The sequence below is a fragment of the Peromyscus eremicus genome, chromosome 3, assembly GCF_949786415.1.
Source record: "Peromyscus eremicus chromosome 3, PerEre_H2_v1, whole genome shotgun sequence".
NCBI classification, from domain to species: domain Eukaryota; kingdom Metazoa; phylum Chordata; class Mammalia; order Rodentia; family Cricetidae; genus Peromyscus; species Peromyscus eremicus.
The window spans coordinates 72844081-72871102 of record NC_081418.1 but is presented as its reverse complement, the minus strand read 5'-3'; the positions used below and the strand labels follow the sequence as shown (position 1 = coordinate 72871102).

The 27022-nt window shown below is 41.5% G+C and overlaps 1 protein-coding gene across 1 annotated transcript in view; it reads left to right on the top strand.

Moving 5' to 3' along the window:
* Nt5c3a (5'-nucleotidase, cytosolic IIIA) overlaps window positions 1–25606 on the top strand; it is a 39692-nt gene extending 14086 nt beyond the window's left edge. Inside the window, exons 2-9 of the mRNA XM_059257889.1 lie at window positions 14062–14160; window positions 15954–16023; window positions 17905–17951; window positions 19345–19430; window positions 20822–20911; window positions 23044–23206; window positions 24108–24308; window positions 24935–25606. Of these exons, the coding sequence (XP_059113872.1) occupies window positions 14062–14160; window positions 15954–16023; window positions 17905–17951; window positions 19345–19430; window positions 20822–20911; window positions 23044–23206; window positions 24108–24308; window positions 24935–25036 (858 nt within the window). The 3' untranslated portion in view covers window positions 25037–25606. The remainder of the gene's footprint in view (window positions 1–14061; window positions 14161–15953; window positions 16024–17904; window positions 17952–19344; window positions 19431–20821; window positions 20912–23043; window positions 23207–24107; window positions 24309–24934) is intronic.
* Window positions 25607–27022: the final 1416 nt, after the last annotated feature.

The window sequence follows — 27022 nt, the reverse complement described above, 5'->3', positions numbered from 1 at the left end:
AATGCATTTGAGAAAACAATAAATGTCATAATAATAATACAAACACCATATTTTTTAAGATTTATTAATGTGTATGAGTATTATTTATGCATATGAGCGTTTTGCCTGCATGTGTGTGCCTGGTTCCCAGGGAGGTCAGAAGAGGGTATCAGATCCCTTGGAACTGGAGTTCCAGATGGTTATGAACTGCTGTGTGGGTGCTGGAAACAGAAGCCAGGTCCTGTGCAACGGCAGCCAGTGCTCTCAACCACTGAGCCATTGCTCCAGCCTTCAAATCACCGTGTTCTTACATGCAGCTTCCTCGGGAGCAGCAATCAGTTAGTACATCCTCCAAGGTCTTGTCAACTGTTAAATTCTAAAAGAACAAATGAGTCACTAGACGGATTCTTACAGAACCAGAGAGGAACCAGTTAAGAACTTCTAAGCCTTGTAGCATGCTGAAATGTAAAACTTAAACTTCCTGACATTAGTTAGCATTAGGGGAAAGGAAAAAAAAAAAAGACGAGTCAGGTATGGTATAGGGCACACCATAATCCCTGCACTTGGGAGGCTAAAAAAGGTGGGTGGTAAATTCAGGGCCTGGGCCTGCATATCAAAACCTTGTCTGTAAAAAGAAAAAAGAAAAGAAAAAAATGAAAGAACAAAGGAAGGGAGTGAATAGAAGACAGAAAGAAAAGGGACACTACAGTGCACTGGACTGGAAAGCCCTAGAAGGAGAAGCTCAGTCTCTTTGGGTTGACAGCATGGACTTAGGACCAAGTACATACTGCATTATCTGCCTAACTCATAACATTTAGCTCTAATTATTAGCATGACTGTCTTTAACTTAAGCTGAGTCCGGCTGCCCGAAACTCAGGTAATTACTGTTTCCAGGTAATGTTAGTGACATAGTCACCGCAGAAAATAATGGGAGAAAATCACCTGTGATCTTACCCTTCATCTCTGATCACTTATTGATATTTGATTTTGCTTGTATTGGCTATTATAGCGTTCAGTTTAGTTTCTAGCTAGAGCATCTAAGACTTTAGAATCTGTAAGTGGAGTTAGTCGTGTTCCATCTTCTTGTGCTTTTTTAATTTTTATTTTGTTTTTCTTGTGACAATCTCACTGTGTAGCCCAAGCTAACCTGTACTAAATTCAGTGATCCTTCTGTCTCAGCCTCCATTGCAGGCTTAAATTGTCTTTTTTGTGTGTGAGGAATCTTCCCAGGGCCTCCTGCATACTAATTGAAACACATGTGTTTCCACTGAGCGGCACCCAGAACCAGTTAGCCGTGCTTGTTCTGTGTTGTTGCCGTTGTGAGATGTGAAAATCTTGCTGTGTGGTGAATTGTCTTTGTGTTCTCCATTCAGGTGTGTCAGATAGGATGCACTGAAGTATGCTTTCTCTTGGGGACCGCCAGCCCGAAAATAACGACAGGGAGACTTATGATTAATATAAAATATTAATATATTAATTATGAAAGCTCGGCCTTAGCTTCGGCTTGTCCCACTGGCTCTTATAACTTAAATTAACCCATATTTTTATTAATCTATGTTCTATCACGTGGCTTTTACCTCTCTCCCACTCTGTGTGTCTGACTTGTTCTTCGCCTCTATTATTCCCATCCTCTCTCTGCCCGGAAGTTCTGCCTATCTCTCCTGCCTAGCTATTGGCCATTCAGCTTTTTATTACACCAATCACAGCAATACTTCTTCACAGCGTACAAATATCCCACAATAATGCACCAATAGGAACAGCTTACCTCACCATTTTTACTTAATATGCCCTGTACAAAATAGCAATCTGTAGCAGTAGTGTTTTTTTTTCAGTAGAGTACGAACTGTGTTGTGGAAAGTCCAAGATATAAAAAACGTTTTCATCTTGTTCTGTGTCAGGCACAGAAATTCAGCTGCACTAAAATGGAGACAACATTTTGAGAGATGCAAAATCTTGAAAGACCAGGACATGATGCATTTAGCAGGAAGCATAGAAAGCTTTTTAAGAGAAAAGATGTAAAATGTTCAAGACTATGTTTGAGCTTATCAAAGGAAGATTGAAATCTGAAGCCACTTTGTTGAGATTTGGGGGAAGGTTATAATCTCTTAAGATGGAGTCTGTAGACTCTCCTCAGCGTGCATACCATAATCCACCAACCAGTTTACCAAGTAGGCTAGGCTGGCTGGTCACTAAGCTCTTGAGATTACAAGTATGCGTCACCATACCCAACTTTTTGAAATGGAAGTTCTAGGGACTGAACTTGGGTCCTTGTATTTGCTGACCAAGTCCTAAGAAACTTTTTAGTGGCAAACTATGAAGTAATGGTTTTTGTTTTGATTCAGTTAAATAATTTGACAGGCTAAAAGGCTCTGAGTAGTTACTCAAACTCACAAATAGATTTCACTTTCTCCGTTGATAAAGATAACCATACTTGCTAGTAAGATAAACATCCTGTTACAGGTTCAGAGTGGGAGAAAAAAACAAAAAAAACAACCTGGCAGACAGTTAAGTCCTGTCCTGTGTAGAAACCTCTGCCCTTTGGCATCTGAATTCCTGAGGTAGTACTTGCCATTAGGAGGGGTAGGGGTGGTTTCGGCCAGGCCAGTAACGGTGCAGAGATGAAAGTCCACTCCACTGCTGAAGAGCCACCTCTGTGGCTTCCAGCTTCTTTCTAGCCTTAAAACACTGCAAAAGCTATGTAGACGAAACCGGGTTTGTGTTGCTTGTTTTGTGGTTCTGAGGTTCAAACTCAGGGCTTCATGGGTGCTAGGCTGATGAATTACATCCCCAGTCCCCAAAATTGTTTGTTTGTTTTCAATTAAAATTTTCCATAGAATACATTTCGATCACTGCTCTCCACCAACTCCTCTCAGACCCTCCGTACTTCCTACCCACTCAACTTGATTCTTATCATTCACATCCATGCTCTCTCTCCCTCTGTCCCTCTCTCTCCTTCTCTTTATCTCTAAACAAAAAACAAAACAACCCCCCCCAAAAAAAAACCCACAAAAAACAAAACAAACGAGAAAAAGACCAAAAAAGGCTAAAATGACATAAAGGTAACAAATACCTTAGTTTCTCTGGATTCCGTATTGCATCACTGTGAAGAAGGGGAGGTGTATGGAGTTCTCTCAGGCTAACCTGACTGGATTAGAGTGCTTGTCAAGGTCATTTGCATGCTTCGGGACTGGCAGTGCAAAAGACCTCAACAGATACTCCTCAGTCTTTGTTAGGTCTAAGCCCCTCAAGGAGGGTTTTGTTTTGTTTTGTTTTGTTTTATTTATTATGCACGGTGTTCTGCTTGCATGGATGCCTGCAGGCCAGAAGAGGCCATCAGATCTCATTATAGATGGCTGTAAGCCACCATGTGGGTGCCGGGAATTGAACTCAGGACCTCTGTAAGAGCAGCCAGTGCTCTTAACCTCTGAGCCATCTCCCCAGTCCCATGGAGGGGTTTTTATTCCTATGTTTTAGACAAGATTTTGCTATGTAGCCTTTGTGGCTGGAGCTTGTGACAATTCTGCTGCTCCTGGGTGTGTTGTGGGCACCTGGCTCCCAATACAGGTCTTGCTTTGTTATTTGTTGGGATGCTTTTCAACTTTTCTGATTATGGACAAGATTGATGCTATTTGCTGCTGACTCTCACTTTTAAACACACCATTTATTTCTCAAGGAAATCATTTCTTTTCTAAAACTCGGGCTATAAAAGTGGGCTGTTAGTGTTGCCGTGGATGCTATCGTGGGTCCTATTTTTGACTTCCTGTGCTTCCCATACTGAATCTGTTGCTGCTCCTTAGCAGCTGCATGCCTTAACTCACTTAGGAAATGAAGGATAGTGGCATATGATATGCAGGGTGGTAGGGATATTGAATGAAGGATGTCCACACACTTAGAATTTAGTAAAATTATTTATTTATTCATGTCATTTAGTTACTTATTTTTTTCACTTCTTGGAATCAGACCAGGGCCTCAAGTATTCTGTGTGATCACCCTGTGTACTCAGCTACACTCACGCAGAAGCTGGTAAATTATAGCTACTTATAGTATTTTGTCTTATTGTTTCTAAGACAGGGTCTTACTGTGTAGCACCGAATGGCCTAGGACAGTGACCCTCCTGCTCCTTCCTCCCAAGTACTGGGATTATAGGCTTGAAGCACCACATCCAGGATGATCATTTCTAAGAGCTTTATACATCTGTGTTTCATGTGTGTGTCAGCGTGTGTTCACTGCTGGTGCTGTTTTGATGTGTTTGTGGTACTGGGACTAGAGCCCAGGGCTCTGTACATGCTAAACAGACTCTGCTTCCCAGCCACAGCCCTATCCCTTACCTGTCCTGTGTTTTGGACTTTCATGTTTTGTTACTGTTCCGTGTTTTGTTTTGTTTTTGAGACTGTATCTCATGGAGCCTAGACTGGCCTCCAGCTCTTCAGAGGAAGATGACCTTGAATTACTAATCCTCTTGCCTCTCCCTCCCAAGTGCTGGATTACAGGCGTGTGTCACTGTGCCCGCCTCTCTCCTGTGTTAAGAATCAACTAGGTGTTAGTCTCTATTTTTTCAACTGTATCTTTGTGCACAACCATATTTTTTTGAGATCAGTTACTAGACACCAAGTGGTATGTGGAAGGAATGTTTCTATCTACAGCTTTCAGGAATATTTCTAAATGTTTGTCTGAGAAGGTGTGGAGGTATAACTCCCCAAGTCCTCTGTTAAAGGAGGTAATCATTAGGGTAGAGTAGTTAGCGGGTTTTTTTTGTTTGCTGTCCTTGAATTCCCATCACTAATTAGATATAATAGATCTTCCTCTTGGAGAAATGTTTTGTTAATGAACCTTATTAAATCTTATTACAGTGAGATAGCAGTGCCTGGGGCTGGAGAAATGGCTCATTGGGTGAAGCCCTTGCCACATAAGGTTGAAATTAGGATTCCTAGCACCCATGGAAATGCCAAGCAGGTTTGGTGACCTACCTATAATCCCAGTACCAAGGAGGCAGATAACAGGGATGCCCAGGTCAAGCTGGCTAGCTCACCTCGCTGAATAGTCAGGCTCTGGGTTTAAGTGAGAGAGTCTGTCTCAATAGTAAGGAGGAGAGCAATTGAGGACATCTGAAGATGACCTCTGGGCTACACAAGCCCCACCACCACCACCACATGTGAATATGCACACAGCAGCCAGGTGGGATGTCTCTGAGTCCAAGGCCAAACATAGCAAGTTTCTACATAGCAATTATCAGGGCAGCCAGTGGTATGTAGTGGGACCCTGTAATTCCCCACCTTTCCCCCCTTCCCTCTCCCACAAGGCAGTCCAAGGGCTCTTGTGGTACTGTGGACTTGTAGTGGACAGTTCCCGCCACTCTGGAGGCAGAGGAGGCGTGAAGATCACCTGGTCCCAGGAGCTTGAGCCCAGCCTGAGCAACAACTTATTGAGATCCTTTCTCTAAAAAAAAAGAACTTGCTATTTCCTGAAGTTTAATTACTAAAATACAGCCTGGCATTCAATGTCTCTGAGTACAGTAGAGCGAGCTGATAGAAAAAAATTATTTACATGTATACAGCTTAACCATGTTCCTGATGATAAAGCTTCCCACAGCCCATGTTCTACCTTATCTAGCAGGCCCTGGCACAGCATTAGCATGTTGCCATCCTGCTGCTCACTTAAAAAACTAGACTGGTTTTGGTTTTAAAGTAAAAACATTTTATCTCTTTAGCTCCCTTTTTAATAACAACGACAGAAACTCTCATACTGTGTTACCCAGGCTGACCCACATAGACTCGGTGATTTTCCTGCCTCAGATCCTTAGTAGCTGAGACTACAAGTACATGCTGTTATACCTGTATTTTCCAGTTTTATAACAGTTTCATAGTTTCGGCCTGGTTTTATTAAAATTGACCAAAAATTTCTGGAAGATATAAAGAAAATATAAAAGCCACCTTAAATCCCACTGAAGTAAAATATGTATAATGTAAAAGGTACCATTTTAGTCAAACTTAAGGGTACAGTTTGGTGACACCGAGTACATGTCCGTTGCTGTGCCCCATCACCACAGCACACCGCCCTCAGAACTGTTTTCACTTAAAAGCTGGAACTCTGCCAAACTGAGCAACGGCCTCTTATCCCCCTTCCCTGGCCTCTTATCCCCCTCCCCTGGCCTCTTATCCCCCTCCCCTGGCTCCAGCAGCCAGACTCCATCTTTCCACTTTGTCTTGAAGTAGAGCATCCACCAGATGAGTGCACACATCCCAGTGCAGTGCAGTCAGAAACCGGAAGGGAGAGGCTGAAGAGTTCCACGGTAACCGTTCCTTCTTAGGTCAGAGAGCTAGCAGCTCTTAGCCATCGTGTTTGCCCAGCTAGTTATGTTCTGTAAACTGATGGTATGGAGCTGCGAGCCAGCAAGCCTGTCACCCATAGCAGAGTGAGGCAGGGTTCCGCTTGCGTCACAAGACTGTTTGCATAAGGCTTAGTCAAGGCTCTGGGAGCCGCCCTCCGATGCACCTTGTGCTATATTAGTGCTTCTCAGACAGGAAGAATTTTCTTTTGCTGGTGCTGCCGTAGCGTGTCCGGTTACCTTCAGAGTAAGTGCTCACTGCTCCTGCAGACATGAGTTCTGGTATTTAACTTGTCGTGGTTCTAATCTGATTCTGTCTCTTACTGAAACTTTGGCCATGTAAATATTCAGAGTAGGAAGTAAAAGTAGACTTAAATGCAGCGAAATGTAAAATTCTTTGTAGTTCGCAGAGGTCTAAGTGTGTAAAACTTTCAGATGTCTTAGGCTCAATAACTAAATTTTACACTCTGATTCTAAACATTTCATATTTAGACATGTGGATGTTAGGCAAAAGCAAAGTACTCTTGGAAGTCAAGGGTAACATGTTCAGTTGCTGTGTGACTTAATTTTGCACAGAGTCACGTGAGTTTGTAATGGCTGGTAATAAAGATTAATTTTTATGCCTATGAGCCTTACCCAGGACATTATAGACTGGAGTTATACTGGTATATTTTATGAATTGATAAAGGCTCGATTTCTAATGTAACAACTTGCATATTGAAAATTAAGATTCAGACATGGTAGGACTGGGGATGTAGCTCAGTGGTAGACATTTTGCCTAACATGTATAAGTCTTAGGTTGAAAACTCAGAACCTCCAAACACATATCCTTAAAACAGAACATGCGTACTACAGTAAGCTCTGGAATACTTGTGACTGTGTCAGATTTCTTTTGAGATAAGGTCTTATGATATAGTCTGTGCTGGCCTCTAACCTCCTAAGTGCTTCCTGCAAGGAGGTGCCACCATACCTGGCTGTGCATTACATTGAAATAATGAAGTTTTCCAAGTTTTGTATAGCTTCTTAAAAGTCGACCATACAACAGACTGTTGTGTGAGCAGCTTGCTTAGTCTTACTGGGTACTGTCGTTACCTCTGCTGTTCTAGGAGAAAGAACAGGACAGGAAGAAGTCAAAGTATGTTTGGGGTCAGCCGCATGATTTCCATGGGCCATAGTTTACTCTCTTGAAAAATACTGTTGGGTATTAGAACCAATGTGGGTGGTGAGCTGGAGGACTACATTCTGAGCTTACAAACTATTTGTTTTCACAATTATCCATAAAATCTGGACTGCGTTTTCTCACTTAAGGAAATTGGCATAAATTGCCCATCCTGAAATAGACAGACAGTCTCTGAATTTATTTATTTTTCCTGTTTCCTCCTACACCTTCAGCTGCTCAGTTTCAGTTTTGTTTATTGTCTGTATCGAGAGTGTTTCACTTTCCAGTCTGTGTATGTTTATTTCTATCGAGGGAGAATTATTTAAATGCAACAAGGAAATTCCTACAATCCTCCATTAAAAGTGAATTTATAGTTTATATTTCCATGGTAATCACCCTCAAAATTTGACGTCTTAATATACTGAACTTAAGACAAATAATATTGGTTAGTTGAGAGAGGTGCAATAAAAAACAATGAATTTACCAGGGACAGTTAATACTGTTGCAGGAGCCGTTTCCTTATTATAATGAGATGTACATTTTCTCGTGTAAGAGACACAACATGGTGTACCATGTAAAATTTCATTACCTTATCAGTGTAATTTTCATGTTTCCGCAAGCATCAAAACTAAAGAGTCACTATTTAAAAGTCATGTTAATCAATTTATTTTTTCTACTTTCCTATGAGCCAGAGTGAAACAAACCTTTAAAGATATTCATTTTACACTAAGATACTTTAAAGTCTCTTTTAAAGCAAGTAAATTGCTAATGTAGACAGATTGCCCATCTTATTGATTTTTAAAAACTATAGCCTCAGAATGACATACGGTAACTAAAATTCTTACATAACAAATTTAAGTGAAGTTCTTACCTCTTGCTTCTTCATTCTTTAGCCTTGTTCTACACATTCTTGTGTTAACAACCTTAGAAACCCTGAGTTCATACTAAAGTACACAAAGTGATTGTTTTCTAGTTTGCAAGTTTTTCTAGAAGTTCATATTTCAAGGTTCCAAATTTAAAGACTTTATAACTTCCTTCGAAGAGAGTTCATAGTTCAAGGGTAGAGCTTTCTATTTTTGAATGTGTCTTCTGTACCGGCTGTGTTTTCCAGCAGCTCTTCTCTTGAAGCATCTGCCACAGATGACTGTTGGCAGAACAAGCTGGAACTTTATATGTACCAGGTATAGGCTTACAACACTGCCGGTTAAAAATACTCTGCCCCATGTTCGGTCTCTTCTTTCAGAGAGTCCCAGAATGCTGACACTATGTCTTTCTGTGTGTGTTCACACTTCTATAACAATACAAGTCTCAAGGCGAGGTGTGGTCACTGCAGTACCCCATTCACAGGGGTTTGCTTCAGTGAGTGGAGGTTAAATCTGGTCACATTGGTGAGCACTCGGAAGAAGGAAAGCTCCTGGGTTGACCTTAGCGGAGCATATGTGACGTACTAAAAGCCAGCAGCTGCTGAGTGTGATGGTTGTTTGCCTATAATCCCAGCATTTGAAGGCAGGAGGATTGCCACTGGGCAACCAGCACTGTCTGTCAGTCAGTTGGGAAGGGTCTGATGTGGGTGCTGGACACAGAACTCGGTCCTTTGCAGGAGTAGTGCACATTCTTAATGGCTTTTTTCTTAATCTTTATTTATTTCTATTTTTGTGTCATGCTGAAGATGAAGTCCAGGACTACATTCTAGGCAAGTCCTCTACCACTGAGCTACATCTCCAGCTCTTCAGTAGCTCTTTTAAAACAGGGTTTTGACCATTAAATTTTTGCTTACCTGGAGTAAAGTAAAATTAAAGTCATTGTGGGGAAAATTAGTAATCTTCTCTAAGATTTGTACCATAGGACAAAACCAGAATAATTATAAGAGATGTTTTCTTTTGATTTAGTGGATATAAAATTTACCCAGCAGCCTCCTAAAAAAATGCCCGTTTCGTTTGACAGACCCGTTCTGACTTTGTCCCAGACGCTGTGCTCAGTGCAAACACAACACAGACTTAGACACACAGAAAACTTTTAACTTAACTAATTTAGTGTGGAGGGAGGGGGAAGGGCCCCCTCAAACTCACCTCGCTGAGGAACCGTTTACAGTTGATGGCTGCTGGAGGAGGTCACTTTTCTCCAGACATTTGACCACTGGTGGCTCCCACACTCCAGTAGGTGACCTTGTGCGCATACACACTTGACCACTGGTGGCTCCCACACTCCAGTGGGTGACCTCGTGCACATGCACACTTGACCACTGGTGGCTCCCACACTCCAGTGGGTAACCTCGTGCACATACACACTTGACCACTGGTGGCTCCCACACTCCAGTGGGTAACCTCGTGCACATGCACATTTGGGCAACACTAAATAGACGCAGTGGGTGAATAAATACATAAATAAATAGTTCTTGAAAAAATTGAAGGAAAAATACTTTTGTATATTATGTTTCTTCTTTTAATTCCTATGTAGATTTGGCACTATCAACACACTTTTCTTACCCTTTGTGTACAATAAGTGTTGATAATATATACTTGCAAAGCCAAACATGGTGGTTCACACCAATAATTCCACAACAGAAGGAGGTTGAGGCAGGAGGTTACCCAGGAGTTCAAGGCAAGCCTAGACTACAGAGGGAGACCCTGTCTTGTTTTTGTTTTTGTTTTTGAACAAGTCTTGTAGTAAAGTCTTAAGGCAAAATGTGTAGTCCATTTTACCTCTTTATTCAAACTTATTAGTACTACTTTAGTTCTTAGAAGAAACTTTACTTAATAGAGGAAATCCTTTGCTGAGCGAGCAGCCTGCAATTCCTTGGTATTTAAATCATACTAAAATACCATCTTCGTATGTCATTAGCATACATTAAGAGCCTCAAATGTAAGTGTGTCACATGTACCTTTTCTCCCCTCTCTTGCTGTGACATCACCTGGGGAAATCCAGAAGACTGGATAACCAAGAAATGACTAATCAGGAGTCTGCTGTCCATTTGAAAATGGTGGGTATGTGAGTACTTGCAGCTCCACTTGTAAACAGTGAATCTTCTCCAATTTTTCCTTCTTAACTATACAGTTGTGGGACTGGAGTTTTATACGGGGCTTTCTTCATGATGCTTGACACAAATGATAAAAATCTCAAGTACCTACTGAATTGATTCTCAAATATCTTTGAAATTATTATGCTTGAAATATAATACATTTTATAGTTCTTAGTGTAAAATGATGGCTAGGTTCTGAGGAGTTTGCTGTGGCTGTTGTTTTGTTTTTACTTTTTTTGAACATGAAGTCTCGTTGTGCTTGTATGTCAGGGATGTGAGATCCTCCTGTCTCAGCCCTGCAAGGGGTAATGTTGAGATTACATTACAATGCATTACATATGCCTTATTCCCTTCCTGTGTTTTTGCATGTGTGGTTTGGATTTTGTTCTTTGAGACTGGGTCTCTGTGACTCAGGCTAGTTGAAGTCACTTTGTAGCTAGTGATGACCTTGAACCCCTGGTTCTGCTTCCGGCTCCTGAGGCAGAGATTACAGGCATGCCCTACCTCAGCTGGATTCCCATTCTTTTCTGTATTCCTTGGCACTCTCCTGTGTAAGCAATGCAGAATGAAATATTCTAAGTGTAGTTTAAAGTGACAGACATTCAGGACCAGTGAAAAGGCTCAGTGGGTAAGGGCTTTTGCCACCAAGTGTGACAGTGTAAGGAAAGAACTGACTCCTAAAAGTTGTCCTCTAACACACACACACACACACACACACACACACACACACACACACACACACGACTATATGGAGAAATGGATGGATGGATGGATGGGGAGTAAGGCAGGGCAGCCAAGCAGACATAAAAAAGAATTTAAGAAAAAGAAAGGGGCCAAAATGGCTGGGGATGTAGGTCAGTTGGAAGCTCTCAGTTCAGTCCCCAACACCACATAAAACCCAAACGTGGTCTACACTTGTAGTCCCATTGCTGGCCAGGTAGAAACAGGTAGATCAGGAATTCAACGTCATCTTGGCTACATAATTAGTTTGAAGCCAACTGGGCTAGTGAGACTGTTATGTAAAAATGATTGTGTAAATAAATGGTATGAAACTACCAACTTTATGCATAACAAAAGATGTGTGAAGTTCCTGAAAATTCCCCAGGAAGCAGCTGTTGTCTGTATATAGTGGTACTGAGGCCATGGAAGGAACATATGTCAGTACAGTGCGGAAAAAGTACCATCAGCCTTCCACAGTCCCCATGATAAAACTCCTTGGAGCCAGTTGTGGTAGCATGTGCCTGTTGGTAATCCCAGTTTCCTGGAGGCTGACCCAAGAGGGTTGCCACAAATTCAACGCCAGCTTACGCTACACAGGGTGTGCCAGGCCAGCCAGGGCTAGACAGGAAAACCTTGTCTTTAAAAGAATAATCAAAAGAAAATAAATAAGTAAATAAATGAGTAAATACTTTTATTCTTTAACTAGTACATAATACCACAAAATGTACATTTTAATGAACCCTGAAACGTTTGATTCAATAGACATCAGCTTAAACTGTGTGTTTCAGCCGGAGTGGGGTGTATCTATAGATGACTTTGTCTGCTTGTGTTTCTGCCTTTCTTCTTTTGCTGGGATTGAACCCAGGGTTTTGTAGATGTTAGGTTAGGACTCCACCCATGAGCCACAGCCTCTGTATTTCTCCCACCGTGCATCGTCCACCCTTCTGTGTTCTCGAAAGGGCGGAGCTGCCAGTGTTTTTTGTTGTAACCAGTCCATTCCTCCAGAGTCACTTGAGTGCTCCCTGATTGCCTTCTTGAAGTGAATGGTTGTTTATTCTCCGTCACCAGCAAGGATGGTGCCCCAGCCATTGCTTCTCTTTGATGTGTAATGGTTAAGAAAAAAAAAGTTCTAAAGCAATTTGAGTTTTCAATTTGCTTGTTACTGAAAATAAATAAGAGGCTAGCAATTATAATAATTGATGATTTAAAAAAAAAGAAAAACGTTTTATAATATACCAAATGTAAAATGTAGGTGAAGACCTGATTAGAATCAGGGTGGTTGATGGGCGCCACCAAGTGGTCTTAGTTAATATTTTTTTGTTTGGTTGGTTTTGAAACAAGAGTTTCTCTGTGTAGCCCTGACTGCCCTGGAACTTGGTCTGTAGACCAGGTTAGCCTTAAAGTCAGAGATCCAGCTGCCTCTGCCTCCCAAGTGCTGTGGGATTAAAGATATGCAACACTGCTATTCTTGTTAGCTGAACCTTGAGAGTATGACTTGCTTGATTTATATTGAGTATAAAATAAAATGCTCCATTTTCTTGGTGAAAATATTGTGGCAACATAATCCTTTGTTTACTCTCACTATAATGAGTTACGGTGTTTTTAAAATTTTTCTAAAAATTAATTATGTGTATGTAGGAGGAGTACTTGCATGTAAGTACAGGTACAGAGGCCAGAAGAGGGTTTAAATCCCCTGAAGGAGGAGTTACAAACAGTTGTGAGCCATCCAGCATGGCTGCTGAGAACACAGATCCTCTGCAAAAGCAGCAAGCATTCTTAACCACTGAGCCGTTTCACCAGCTCCAATGGGTTTAGTTATTGAATCAAGTATTTTCTCTTCTCAGCTAAGGTTTTTGTAAGGGAGCTGCAGAAGGGGTCCTCCAAAGCAGCAGTGGTCGTTCATACTCAGCAGGAAAGTATATCGGTCCACATCACATCTAGTCTCTAGCAGGAGTGTGTTTCGAAAAGTAGACACACAGTATTTATTATGTAAATGTCAGGGTGAATTGGGGCTTGAGGGTGTGGTCTTTGTGTTCTTGTACATGTGGAGGCCAGAGATCACCATTGGATACCATCCTCTATTGCTCCTCACTGAATCTGAAGCTACTGGACTTGCTAATGAACACGCCCAAGGATCCCAGCTCATAAAGTGCAGCAAGTACGTTATGGACTGAGCCATCTCCCCCTCCTTAAGACGAATGAGGTCTCGTTAGTTAAAAGTGCCAAGATCTGGTACATTGCAGGTGATCCTATCAGTGTTTTAAGATATGGCTTTTAAAGTGTGTAACGGCTCTAGATATAGTAGAACTCATGCATTTGAGAATCCCTGGACTTGATTCCCAGTATCTTTCCTTCCCCTACAAAAAAGGGAGGGGGAGGAGCCAAATTAAATGTAGGTATTTCATGAACAGTATTTGAATGTAATTCCCTTTTCCTCTCATGTATACCTCTGTTGGTGTCTTCCAGTCTTTGGGAAATGTTCTGGCCTTTGGGGAAGAGGGGTTTATTGTTGCTTTTTGTTGTTGTTGTTTTCAAGACAGGGTTTCTCTGTGTAGCCCTGGCTGCCCTGAAACTCACTCTGTAGACCAGGCTGGCCTTGAGCTCACAGAGATCCACCTGGCTCTGCTGGGATTAAAGGTGTGCGCCACCACCACCTGGCTCATAAGTTTATCTTAATTTTCTACATGGAAACTAGTTATGTGTTTTAATTTTTGTGTGTGTGTATAATAATGGTAGTTTTATATGGTGACTTTTTTAAAATAATGTCTCAGCATTTTTATACTTTTTAATGCAAGCTTCTTGATAGCAAATGAATTGGGAAAAGTGAGTGAAAGTAGTTCATTTCTATTCACTTTTTAGATGCCAGAATTCCAGAAAAGCTCAGTTCGCATCAAGAACCCTACAAGAGTAGAAGAAATTATCTGTGGTCTCATTAAAGGAGGAGCTGCCAAACTCCAGGTGACTTACGCTTTTGAAACCATTGAAGCGGATTTGCAATGACAGCTGCTGGGGGGGGAGGGGGGGAGTCAGTGCTCTCCAGTGGAAGGTTCTGGGTCTGTCCGCCACACTCCAGGGCAGCCCCCACCCAGAAGTAGTTGGCAACATAGAACACACTCCATATTCAGGTTGGGTTGGATATTTTAGTTTCTTCGTTTTTATTTTTATTTTTATTTTTGTTTGTTGAGAAAGAGAGCACAAAAGCATGGAGGTGGGAAAGATCTAGGAAGAGTTGAGGAAGTGGAAGATTAAGATCAAAATATATTGTATAAAAATTTTAAGCCACATTGAGAAATTGAAGCAGACTCATCTGTCTGGGGTTAGTGATGGAGTGTAGCAGGGCCTGGATAAAGCCATAGGTCCGGTCCCTAGCAACTGCAGGGGGAAAAGCAAATTTATTTATCTCCTGTTTTGACAAAACCTTAGTAATGGGATTGTTGTTGTTGTTGTTGTTGTTGTTTTTGCCTATACTTTGGGAGTGTAAAATCTAAAAACTGTTATCTATAGTTGGTCTAAATACATGGAATATTCTATTTGAAAACAAAAAAAAAAGAATGCCTTGAGACAGAGACAGCACATGAGCCATGATCAAACGTGGTTGAGATTAAACCCAAGACCTGTGGAGCTAAGCACTAATTCTCCCATTGAGTTTGGCCAGACCTCTCACTTGGGCCTTTTTTTAGTATTAAGTTCTAAGGTAACTAATACTATACACAGATGTTAAACCATTTCAGGAATCATATGTAAAAGAGTATTAGTTTCAAGTTATTCTATATTTTAATTAACTGAGTCATTGTCAAATTAAAATGTAACTTTATGAGGGCATAGTTGAATTTAACATGTTTCTCTCTCAGTGTTGGTCTGGGAGTTTTATGGTTTGATATTGTTTGCTGCATTTTTGTTTGCTTCCAACTCCCAAGATCATGAGCATGTATCATCCCAGAAAGCAGAGAATTACAGACTAAATGTGAAAGAGGGGGCTGGAGAGAGAGATAGCTCAGTGGCTAAGAGCACTGACTGCTCTTCCAAAGGACCCAGGTTCAATTCCCAGCACCCATATGGCAGCTCACAACTGTCAGTAACTCCAGTTGCAGGGGATTGGACACCATCATACATGCAGGCAAAACACTGGTATACACAAAATATAAATAAATAAATAAATAAATAAATAAATAAATAAATAAATAAATAAATAAATGAAGAAGTTATTTAGTCCAACTTCATTATAAGAATTCCTTTGCTATTTGAACTGCCCAACAGCTAATTTATTATCTCTTTGAGTGATATCCAGAGCAGGGCAGCAGAAACAAAGGAGACCCCACCTCAGCAAGGGGGAACTCGAGAACCGACTCTTGGAAGATGTCCTCTATACACACACATACACCCTAGAGCATGGTGTGCACACACATACACTCACACACACACCCCAGATCATGGTGTGCACACACACACACTACACATACACACACACCCCAGAGCATGATGTGCACACACACACTACACATACACACACCCCAGAGCATGATGTACACACACACACACACACACACACACACACACACCAGAGCATGGTGTGCACACACACACATAATTTTTAATTGAAAAATATAATCATTTAACTCAGTGTGTTGCAGGGTTAGATGAAGAACTTCCCAGGGACCTCAGTGGAAAGGCTCCAGGATGTGTATTTGCTTGGCATAGTGAGTTTAGGATTGTGGTGAACTTACTTACATTTTGCCTTCTTTTTCTCACAGATAATAACAGACTTTGATATGACACTAAGTAGGTTTTCCTACAATGGAAAAAGATGCCCAACATGTCATAGTAAGTGTGGTACTCTTGAGTAAATGAATGTAATGGTAAATACTTATCAATGAGATGACTGGGGTTTTTTGTTTTTCCTTTTCTCTTTTGGATGTTAAAAGTGAAGAAACTTGCTTTTTCATGTTAGGTTTTGGGGAATGGTTCTCATTCATTAGGTGAATGGCTATTTTTATATATGCTTTTGGAAGTAAAGTGAATGGATGAAGACTTCAAAATATTTCTCACTATATAGTCTATTTATTACCCAAGAAATAACTGAAAAGGTTTAAATTTTGGGATAACCTAAAAAGTAACATTTATCAAATGTTGTTTATTAGTTAGATTTCTATTGATATTGTAAACACTGTGACCAAAAGCAACTTGGGGAGGAAAAGGGTTATTTTGCTTGCAGTTGCAGTCCAGTGTAGAGGGACACTAAGACGGGCTCAGGCAGAGACTCTGGAGGAGTGTTGTTTACCAGCTTGCTCTCCTGATGCTTGCTCAGCCTACACAGCCAGGGGTGGAACCACCCATGGTGAGCTGGCCCTTTCCACATCAACCTTCAATCAAGAAATGCTACAGGCTTGCCCACAGGCCAGTCTGATGGAGGCATTTTCTCAACTGTGGTTCCTTCTTCCCAGGTGACCCTAGCTTGTGTTGGAGTTGACAGAAAACCAGCAGGCACACTCTGGGTTAAGGATGTAGCTCGGTAGTAGGTCACTGGCCAGGCATGTATAAAGCTTTGACATTGATTTCTGACAACACAAAATGAAATGATTTATAATGACAACAGCTTGGAAGGCAACTGAAAATAATTTAACACTGGAAAAATTGTACAACCGTTGTGAGTGGTATTTATGGAGCTTTAATTATATGAAAAATACAGAGCATAACATTAAATGAAAAGAACTCAAAACGGTAGATTTGACTTGATCTTATCTTACCTAATTTATTAATAGTAAATAAAACTTTGAGAGGAAATATTTTACATGAAGTATTATCCTTTTAAAAATGGTATCTTTCGTGGCTGGGGGTGTAGCTCAGTAGAGTGGTGGCCTTACGTGCATGAGGCCTAGAGGTTCGGTCTCTTTAAGATGGCATAAACTGGGAATAGCTGGTTTATGCCTATAATCCCAGCAATGGGGCAGTGGATGCAAAAGGATCCTAAATTCAAAACCAGCCTGGGCTCCATGAGACCTTATGTCCTAGTTTGGTTCCTACTGTTTCAATAAAACAGACCAGAACCAACTTGGGAAAGAACAGGTATATTTGGCTTTCAGGTTACAGCCCATCACTGAGGGAAATCACACCAGGAACTGAAGTAGAAACCATGGAGGCTTGCTGGCTTGCTCAACTTGCTTTTCTTATACTACCCAAGACCCCCTTGTCACGGGTAGAATCACCCACAGTGAACTGGGTCTTTTCACATCAATTATTAGTCAAGCAAAAGGCCAGTCCGTTGGATGCAATTCCTCAATTGATGTTCCCTCTTCCCAGATGACTTTAGTTTGTGTCATGTTAAAATCTAACCAGTACACCCTGTCTCAAAATAGAAAGAAAAGGAAAATGATATACGCCAAGATGTATTTGTTGCTTCTGTGTATTAAAAAGGAAGATGAAAATGGAAACTTATAATAGATTGTTTGAAGATCTTGAACTGTCTAGCTCAGTGCTATATGTGAAGAATTACTAAATCTCAAATTTTGAAACTATTACCTCCTGTAGCAATGCCATTTGAATTACACATCGAGGCCAAAAATTGCAGTAACCACAGTAATCGACTTGGGTTTTAAAAATAAAAGAAGCAAGGTATCTTTATTAGTGTTAGTATCAACCAGAATATTTTCTTTAATGCCTATGTCATTCTCTCTCTCTCCCCCTTTCTTTCTCCCCCCTCTCCAGATATCATTGACAACTGTAAGCTTGTTACAGACGAATGTCGTAGAAAGGTAAGTATCGAGTCATTTCAAATGCATAGTTAATCCTTCATTGTCTCAGCTGATTAGTTTTACTCAGACAGGAATAAATGTCAAAAGCTAGGCATGATGGCATGTAGCATAAATCTTAAAGAGTCTTCTTAATAAAAACAAACCTGGAGTCGGGTATTGGGGTGAAGCTGGAAGATCAGAGAAACAGAGCAAGCCACAGCTTCCTCACCTCGCCAGTTCCTCAGCTGATCCTGTTTCCTCAGACTGGAAGCCTCATACATCTCAGCTGAACTGCTGCTCAAAAGCCTAAAAGCTTAACCAGGCTAGTTGCTGGTTTTCATGCCTTATATACCTTTCTGCTTCCTGCCATCACTTCCTGGGATTAAAGGCGTGAGTCACCATGCCTGGCTATTTCTAGTGTGGCTTTGAACTCACAGAGATCTGGATGGATCTCTGCCTCCCAAGTGATAGGATTAAAGGTGTGTGTGCCACCATTTTCTGGCCTCTATGTCTATCTAGTGGCTGTTCTGTTCTCTAACCCCAGATCCTCCACCCACCCTCATCCCCCGAAAGAACTGAAATGAATGCTAAGTGCTTATAGTCGTATCTGGCACATAGTAAGCATTCAATAAATATGAAATTTATTGTATGAATTCTATCCTGGCTTTTTTTTTTTCTTCAAGACAGGATGTCTCATTTAGCTTTGAACTCACTGGCTTGACCTCCCAAGTGCTAGGATTACAGGGTGCGCAACCATCACCAGCACAACCCGCGTTAGAAGTTGTTATTAGAACACTCAGGGTCCTTACATTAGCTGGGAAGGCAAAGGTGCTTTAGTCTCTTGCTAATTTGCCCCCTTAAACTGATCAGGGTGTTCCTGGGGTGCCTGCCTCCATCTTAACAGAGCAACTCAGGGTGCCTATCAAAGTTAATTACTTTGATTTCAGGACTAAACTTGTTGTCAGGTCTGGTGGCTCAGGCCTGTAATTCTGCTACTTAGGCTGAGGCAGAAGGATTTGAAGGTTCAAAGCCGCCTGGGTAACTTAGCACAGAACCTGGCCCAAAATAGAAAGTAAAGCTAGGCCTGGGCCATGGCTCAGTGGCAGGTCGGTGAGATCACCCGCCGAGCATGTTGGATGCCTTACATTCAGTCCACAGCACCAGCAGAGCCGAGCCTGAAAATAAACCTCCCACTTTTTTCTAATGCCATTCAGAATTGCTGACTTGGAAGTGAAGTGGTTCCTGCGGCTGTATCTAATTATATGTAACCGAAGAGCAAACCATCTCATTTTAGTCTTTACTGAAAAGTAGCTTAAAGGCCCCCATTGTCTTTTATTGTTTACATTGTTTTCTGTAATAGTCAGGTAAGTGACAGAACTCTAATCCTCACAACTAAGTTACTGTTTCCTCCTAGTTACTGCAGCTGAAGGAGCGGTATTACGCTATTGAAGTTGATCCTGAGCTCACTGTGGAAGAGAAGTTCCCTTACATGGTAGAGTGGTGAGTGCCTCTGGGGTGGGGGTGGGGGTGGGGCCCGCACTGCAGTGCTGGGAATGCAGCCTCCTCTTTAATGTGTACAGCTAGATACACAGACAATGAATACAGAAAACCTAGAGTCACCACGGTGAATTAACAGCTTGCGATTGGTCTCAAGACGGCATGCAGTGAGAGTAAATAAAAGGCCTGGCACATAAGTCTTAAAGCCACGTCTTTACTTTAAAGCTTCTTAGATAAGACATGATCTGAGAACAAAGAAAGAGAAGTAGGGTTCACGCCGCCCCAACCTGGAGCCCTGGCCTCTGGTGTTGACTGTGTTCATCACGCTGCAGCATCCGAGTAGACCTCAGAGAGAGCTTTGTGTGGAGCTCCCGGACAAGATAAACCTCGGCAAATATAGAGGTGCAGAGGAGTCCACCCGTTCCTCTGAGAAGCATTCCCAGAAGTGGAAAGTGCTTTGATTTGAGCGGCAACATCTGCTTTGAAATTTTAAGAGGCCAGGAATATTCCCAGTAGCTGACGGGGAGCATGGACAGTTCACCTGTGTGTGGTAGTAAATGCTGGGGAGAGACTTTCTCTGCCTACCTGCAGGGTCAAAACTGGAGCTGGTTTTGGAAAAATTAAAGAGATTGATTTCTATGTGGAGAAAGGACTGTTTGCAGTTAGGTTTATCTGGGGATGGAATAAGCTCCGGTTCCTGAGACAACATGGTGTGCGCACCTGTAATCCCAGAACTTAAAGCTGAGGCAGAGGGATTGTTTCCAGGTTGCATAGGGAATATAGGCCCGTGAGGGCTTTCCAGAATTAAGCTGTCTCACAAGAGGAAAGAGGGGGAAGCTGGCGAAAGGAAGGAGTTACTTTAATATTCCGGGGATGCTCAGTTATTAGGTGAAGGTTCCCGTTCTTCATGGGAGAAGGGAGTTCCATCGTAAGGAATTGAGTTCTAACGGCACATTATCCTGTGCTGCTGTGGCGATCTGTGTATGAGTGAAGCAGGTCAGCCTATGTGGAACACTTTCCTACCAAGGAATTCTCTCTTACACTAGGCAGCGTTCCAGTACTTAGAGATTTCAGGGAAATGTAAACTGCAAGCAGATGAAAGGAGAAAGGGGCTTGCCAGCCCAGGTTAGATTGACCCTTACCTGTGGACTGAGGAAAGCTTGCAGCTGTCTCCAGGTTTGCCTTACTGACATAGTTAAGAGGAGCCTGGGTTTGTGAGATCTGTGACATCCGGGGAAAACACCATCACCCATTTTAAGCTCCTTAGTCTCAGAGTTAAGTCCACACAGTGAGGACCAGCAGCCGTGATCTCACACTCAGGAATGCTTTGCAGTAAAGATAATTGTTTCAATATTTTAACTGGTCTCTCTCCCTCCTTTGGTCATTAACTCCAGGTATACTAAATCACATGGTTTGCTTGTTGAACAAGGCATACCAAAAGCCAAACTTAAAGAGATTGTGGCAGACTCTGATGTCATGCTCAAGTAAGTCTCCTGGGTTTTGTTTTTATTGTCTCCAGAATTAACTACTATTGCATATATTCAATTATGTGTTTTTAATTAAGATAAGCAATCGCTTTATTCCATAAAATAATTAAAACACATTATTTCTTTTATCAGTGTAAGCAAATGAATAGTGGTGAGATAAGAAAAACATTGTAGGTTAGGGCTGTTAGGATTGGGGTGTAGCTCAGTTAGCAGAGTGCTTGTCTTGCGTGCCCACAGCTCTTTGTTTGGTCCAAGCACTGAATAAAACTGGCATAGTAAGGGGCTGGAGAGATGGCTCAGCTGATTAGAGCACTGGCTGCTCTTCCAGAGGACCCGGGTTCGATTCCAGCACCCACATGGCAGCTCACAGCCATCTATAACCCCAGTTCCAGGGGACCCAACACCCTTTTCTGCCCTCCATGGACACCAGGAATGCACTTGATATACAGAGATACATGCAGGCAAAACACCTATACACATAAAATAAGATTTGAAATCATTTTTTTTAAAACCTGGGCATGGCGGCTCATGCCTATAGTCCCAGCACTTAGGAAACAGAGGCAGGAAGATCCTGAATGAAATAGCAAGTCTGAGGCCAGCTTGGGATACATGAAACCCTATCTTTTAAAAAAAAAAAAAAAAAAAAGTTTTTCATTTAGATTTGGAACTGGAAAGAGCATTGGAAGATTTAAGTAATGATTTGTATTTCCGTATTCCCTTTCTCCAAAATTAAAAAAAAAAAATTAAGAATAATGTAGAGACTTATGTAACTATTATCGTTTTCAAGTTCTTTAGGAAAGATCTGAAATTTAAAGGAAATATTTATAAGCTAGAAAGGTTTCAACTAAGAATTGTTTCTAAGATTACATGAATCTACCTTCGGAGTTCTCATGCTTTGAAAACTTTACAGGGAAGGAAACTTTTTTAGTTTATAGGTAAAGTACTTGCGAGGCTTGGCATGGTGTCAAAATCTGCGATTATAATATTTAAGAGGCAGAGGTGAAGGGATCACAACCAGCTGAAGGCCAACTTGGTCTGCTCAGCAAGTACTGCACAACACACACAGTATTTGTAATGTGTAGGGTATAACTGTGAAAATCATCACACTTACTTTCAGTACTTTTTAACCAACCTTAAGTTTTTTCTACTTGTTTGGCAAATACGGTGATGTTGTTTTCCTTCCCTCTGTGCTGGGATTGAACCTGGGGCCTCCCACATTGGGCAATCACTCTCTCACTAAACTACCCCCAATCCCTTTTCCTCTGGGATGATAAAGTGATTATGTTTCAAGAAGAAAAGATTGAAATGTAAGAACAATTGAATGGTTCACTCATAAGTACCAAGATTTTAATTGAACCTGTAGCTGGTAGAGAGTGAAAAGGAAAGAGTAGATTTTAAGGTTTTACAAACAAGAATGAGATTATTTCATTTTTGGGGAAAATGGATAGAATTGAAGTAACCATGTTAAGAGAAGTAAGCCAGGCTCAGACAGACAAATACCACACCTTTTCTCTCATATTCAGGGTGTGGCCTTAAGTATAAATATGTATTTACATTGAAACCTACATTTGATATGAACATAGAGGTATGGGGAAGAAGAGGTATAAAAGGAGGGAAGGGGAAGAACACTGTAGACTTGCTTTCATCTGAATTTAACTGTATGTGTGACATGAGTGGATGAACTATTTGGTGAAGGGAAGCGGGTCATCCAGAGAAGGAGGGATGGTGGGGCTAAACAGTCTTGGAAAGGAGCCATGACAGGAGAAAGAGCACAGCTAGGCTTGCTGCTCTGCTCTTGTGGAGGTAGGAAGAGCAGCAGGGCCTCAGGCAGGTGGCCTTCGAGCTCACCCTAGGGACCTTTTCAGGGTATGATTTGACCCCTTGCCTTTAAATGGTGTAAATTGTAGGCTTTTATCCATGCTTACTGTGAGTCTAAAACCATCTAACTTGTACGGTTAGAACTAATAGCAGGTAAAGAGTTAACTGTTGACTTGGTCATTGTTTTCAGATGAGAATATGATTTGTAGAAATAGGTAGAAATGTTTTGCTTTATACCTTCTGAGAGAGAGAGAAAGGAAGAGGGAGAGAGAGAGAGATCTTGCTCATTAACACTCTGCCTCCTCTCACAGGGAAGGATATGAGAATTTCTTTGGTAAACTTCAACAGCACGGCATCCCTGTGTTCATATTTTCGGCTGGTATCGGTGACGTGCTTGAAGAAGTTATACGTCAAGCTGGAGTTTATCATTCAAATGTCAAAGTAGTATCCAACTTCATGGATTTTGATGAAAATGTAAGAATATGAACTCCTTCCTTAAGGCTGCTCTCCAATCTGAAGTGTTTTAGTCATGTAAATTCACATGTTCTTTATTAATATCAGGTAGACGGTCGTTGAATTAGATGATGCTGACAGGCTATTAATGGGATTCATCCGTTTGCTCCCTCAGTGTGTGTGTGTGTGTTTTATGCCCTCCTTAAAGTCTCATTCATAAGTTAATATTAAAATTCACAAAACTTGCATGACAGTAGTTTAACTGTGCAACCCTGAAGACTACATCTTAAGTGGGAAAAAGTGAATCATACTGGCATTTTCTGAATGAGTTTACTATAAAATGTTGTGGGCATGTTGGAGAATGATGCAATCCCAGCATTCAGAAGGCTGAGGGTCGGGTCATGAGCGCAAAGCCTGGGCTACATAGCCTCAAGCAAAATAAAATAAAAACCCAAAACAGTAAAAAAACATAAAATAGAATCCTTTGGCTAGGAACAAAATGCAAAGTAAAAGCTGAATTTGTGATTAGCTGAGTTGCCATTTAAAGTAGAGAATGTAGAAAATGTGCTGTTGTTTGGAGCCTGTCCTACCTGTCATGTGACGGATTTCTGTGTTTTGAAATCAAGTCAAAGACCAATTTAAAGATGCATCTATTTAGAATCATAAAATGTAAAAGTTCTAACAAGTAGAATATGTAAAACCCATTATTTCAAGCCAGAGAGATGGCTCAGTACTCAAAAGGTGCTTCCCACCAAGCCTGACAACCGATTTCAATCCCCAGCTGCACAGGGTAGGAGGGGCCAGCTCCAACAAGTCGTCCCTTACCCTCCAAGTACTCACTGCCATGTGTACCTCCATACATACACATACCATAAATAAGTATAATGAAGTTTTTCTTCAGCTATTTTAAATATTTTCGTAGGGAGTGCTGAAAGGATTCAAAGGAGAACTGATTCATGTGTTCAACAAACACGACGGTGCCTTGAAGAATACAGACTATTTCAGCCAGCTGAAAGACAACAGCAACATCATTCTGCTGGGGGACTCCCAGGGGGACTTGAGGATGGCAGATGGCGTAGCTAACGTTGAACACATTCTGAAAATTGGATATCTGAATGACAGGGTGAGTGTGCAGTGCTGCAGTTGAATTTTCTTTTTAAAAACTTAAGATGAAACATTGCCGTTAGTTGCCAAAGGCACGTGAGGAAGTTATTTTACTGCCCTCCTTGGGCAGTGAGTAGAGGAGATATGAAGCACAGCCTTGTGTGATACGTGAAGGTCACATTCTCAGAGTGGCAGTGGGCAGCACTCCCTAGACATGAGTATCAAAAATGTCTCTGTGCGTTGCCAAATGTGCGAGTACAAAGTTCCCAAAGTCGGAACCACTGGAGTGGAAAGGAACTATTTAGGGAGAAAAGTACCTGTTGAAAACTTGCTGCCCAGAGTCAAGTCTGAGAGTAAGCTAGCCACGGTGGTGCAGGCCTGTCGTCCCAGCGATCAGGGGGCTGAGGCAGGACGACTCAAAGCTAAAGGCCAGGGTGAGCCTATACAGCAAAACCCTGCCTCAAAAAATTCAAATCTTCATCAGAAACAAAATGATTTCCTTTATACAGAATTTGAGAATGTTTGTATTTCAAAACTTTCTTGAAATTAGATTTGTATTCTACAGATGTAACACTATGGGGTTAAAACTGAAATTATTTGCCTTTCTCTGCATGTTAATTTTATTTCTGTTCTTCTGTTGATTAGGTAGATGAGCTTTTAGAAAAATACATGGACTCTTACGATATTGTTTTAGTAAAAGAAGAATCACTGGAGGTCGTCAACTCGATTTTACAAAAGACACTATAAACAAACCATTTGTGAGAGGACGTCTCCCATGGGTGCAGCTGAAACCAGCACTGGCCAGCTTGAGGAAAGACTCTTATTTATAACACATCCCTGCTCTTGGCCTTCTCCCTTCCCTCCCGATGGGAGCCTTCTTCTCTGCAGACGGGTTGAACCTATAAACTGCAGCCCCTTCTTCCCGCCTCCATCATGATACTCACCAGATTTTTTAAGGCAATTAAAAATGATCTTAAGGCAAAAATTAGAAAATTAACTTCCTTTTCCAAAGTGGATTTTGTAGTTTGGTGTTCTGCAGTTTCTGGGCACTTTACCAGGTGAGTGTGGAGGCTCAGAGGCCACTGTCTCGGTTGATGGTGTCTCTCATTTTAACCACTGCCGGCTTTGTACTTCGGGTGGAGTGTGATGAGACCATCTCCTGAAATTGTGTTTTCTTTGGTTCTTTTGTCTGGAAAAATATTTGCCAGGGAAGTCCGGCACTTAGTATGTGAAACCTGTTGGTGTCTGCATCACTGACATTACAGATATTCTGTGTGAAACACTGAAAATAAACCTGAGATGGAAAGCTTTTTTAAATTCTGATGTTGACCATATTCAGCGCGTCATGGTGGCCTATGCCTGTAACCCTAGCACATGGAAAATAGACCAGCCTCGGCTCCGTGAGACAGAGGAACAAAAACAAAAACATCTATTCGGCAAATATTTGTGTCTGTTGAGCACTGTCGTGTTTTTTTCTTCTCAGTTCCTTTCTTCATTCCTAATCTCTGTCATTGTGGATATTTACATTACTCCTACTTCAAAATATGTAAGCAAGCCTAAGCATAAAAAAATATTGCTGGAAAAATTTAATTTGTCCTTCAAAAATACTGAGGACCATAAAAATTCTTTTTGTTTTGTTTTGTTTTGTTTTTCAAGACAGAGTTTCTCTGTATAGCTTTCCTTTCTCTGTATAGCTTTCCAGTCTGGCCTCAACTCACAGAGATCCACCTGCCTCTGCCTCCCGAGTGCTGGGATTAAAGGCGTGCACCACCACTGCCCAGCGAAAATTCTTTTCTCTTATTGAACACAAGAGAAGAGTTCCTTGTCAGAGTTTCAGAAACCAAGTGTACCCGAATATATTAGTTACTTTTCTATCGCTGTGATGAAACACCGCAGCCAAGTCCACTTAGAGAAGAGAGGGCGGGTTTGGCCTTTACAGTTCTGGGAGAGAGGCCTCAGATGGTGAAGCAGAGGCAGGCGGAAAGCAGAGGGAACAGACCAGCAATGCTGAAAGTCTCCCCAAGTGCCATACTACCTCCAAGGCCACACCTCCTAAGCCTCCCCAAACAGCAGTACCATCTGGGGACCAAGTATTCAGATGCCCAGTACATCTCATCAGACATCCCTCGGGTCCCTTGGGGACTAGGTAATGCAAAGTGAGGGCCTTCTCCAGGCTCCATCCCAGAGGGTTTAGTTCCCACTGTGATACATTGGATCCTGACTATAACATTTGACCCTCAGCTCCTGAGGGCAACTAAGTGATTTGCTTACAGTCACCAGGTATGATCTGATTGGTCTGGCCATTCATTGTGAAGAGCAGTCTCTAGTCCAGTGAGATGGGGCAGAAAGGCAAGATTAAATGATAGAAAACCTCTTATCCTTATCCTCCATCGGTGTTTTTAATTTTTTAATAAACAGTATATGAAAGAGCAAAAGTATTTAATATGAAGTACTTCCAAATAAACTCAAGAGTAAATGGTAAGCCTGACGTGGTGGCAAACATGGGCAGTCCCAGCAGCTTGGAAGGCTCAGCCCACACGAGCACTTGAACCTACCAAGTTCAAGACCAGCCTGGGCAACATAGCAAGATCCCATATCAAATAAAAAATTTCTAAATGTAAACCTATGGGCTCCAAGTATTATTCAGTTTTAACATTTTTAATATTTACAAGGCCCTTACTTCAATCCCCACAACCACATTTTTTAAAGTAAAATTGTAGATAATATAAGCAT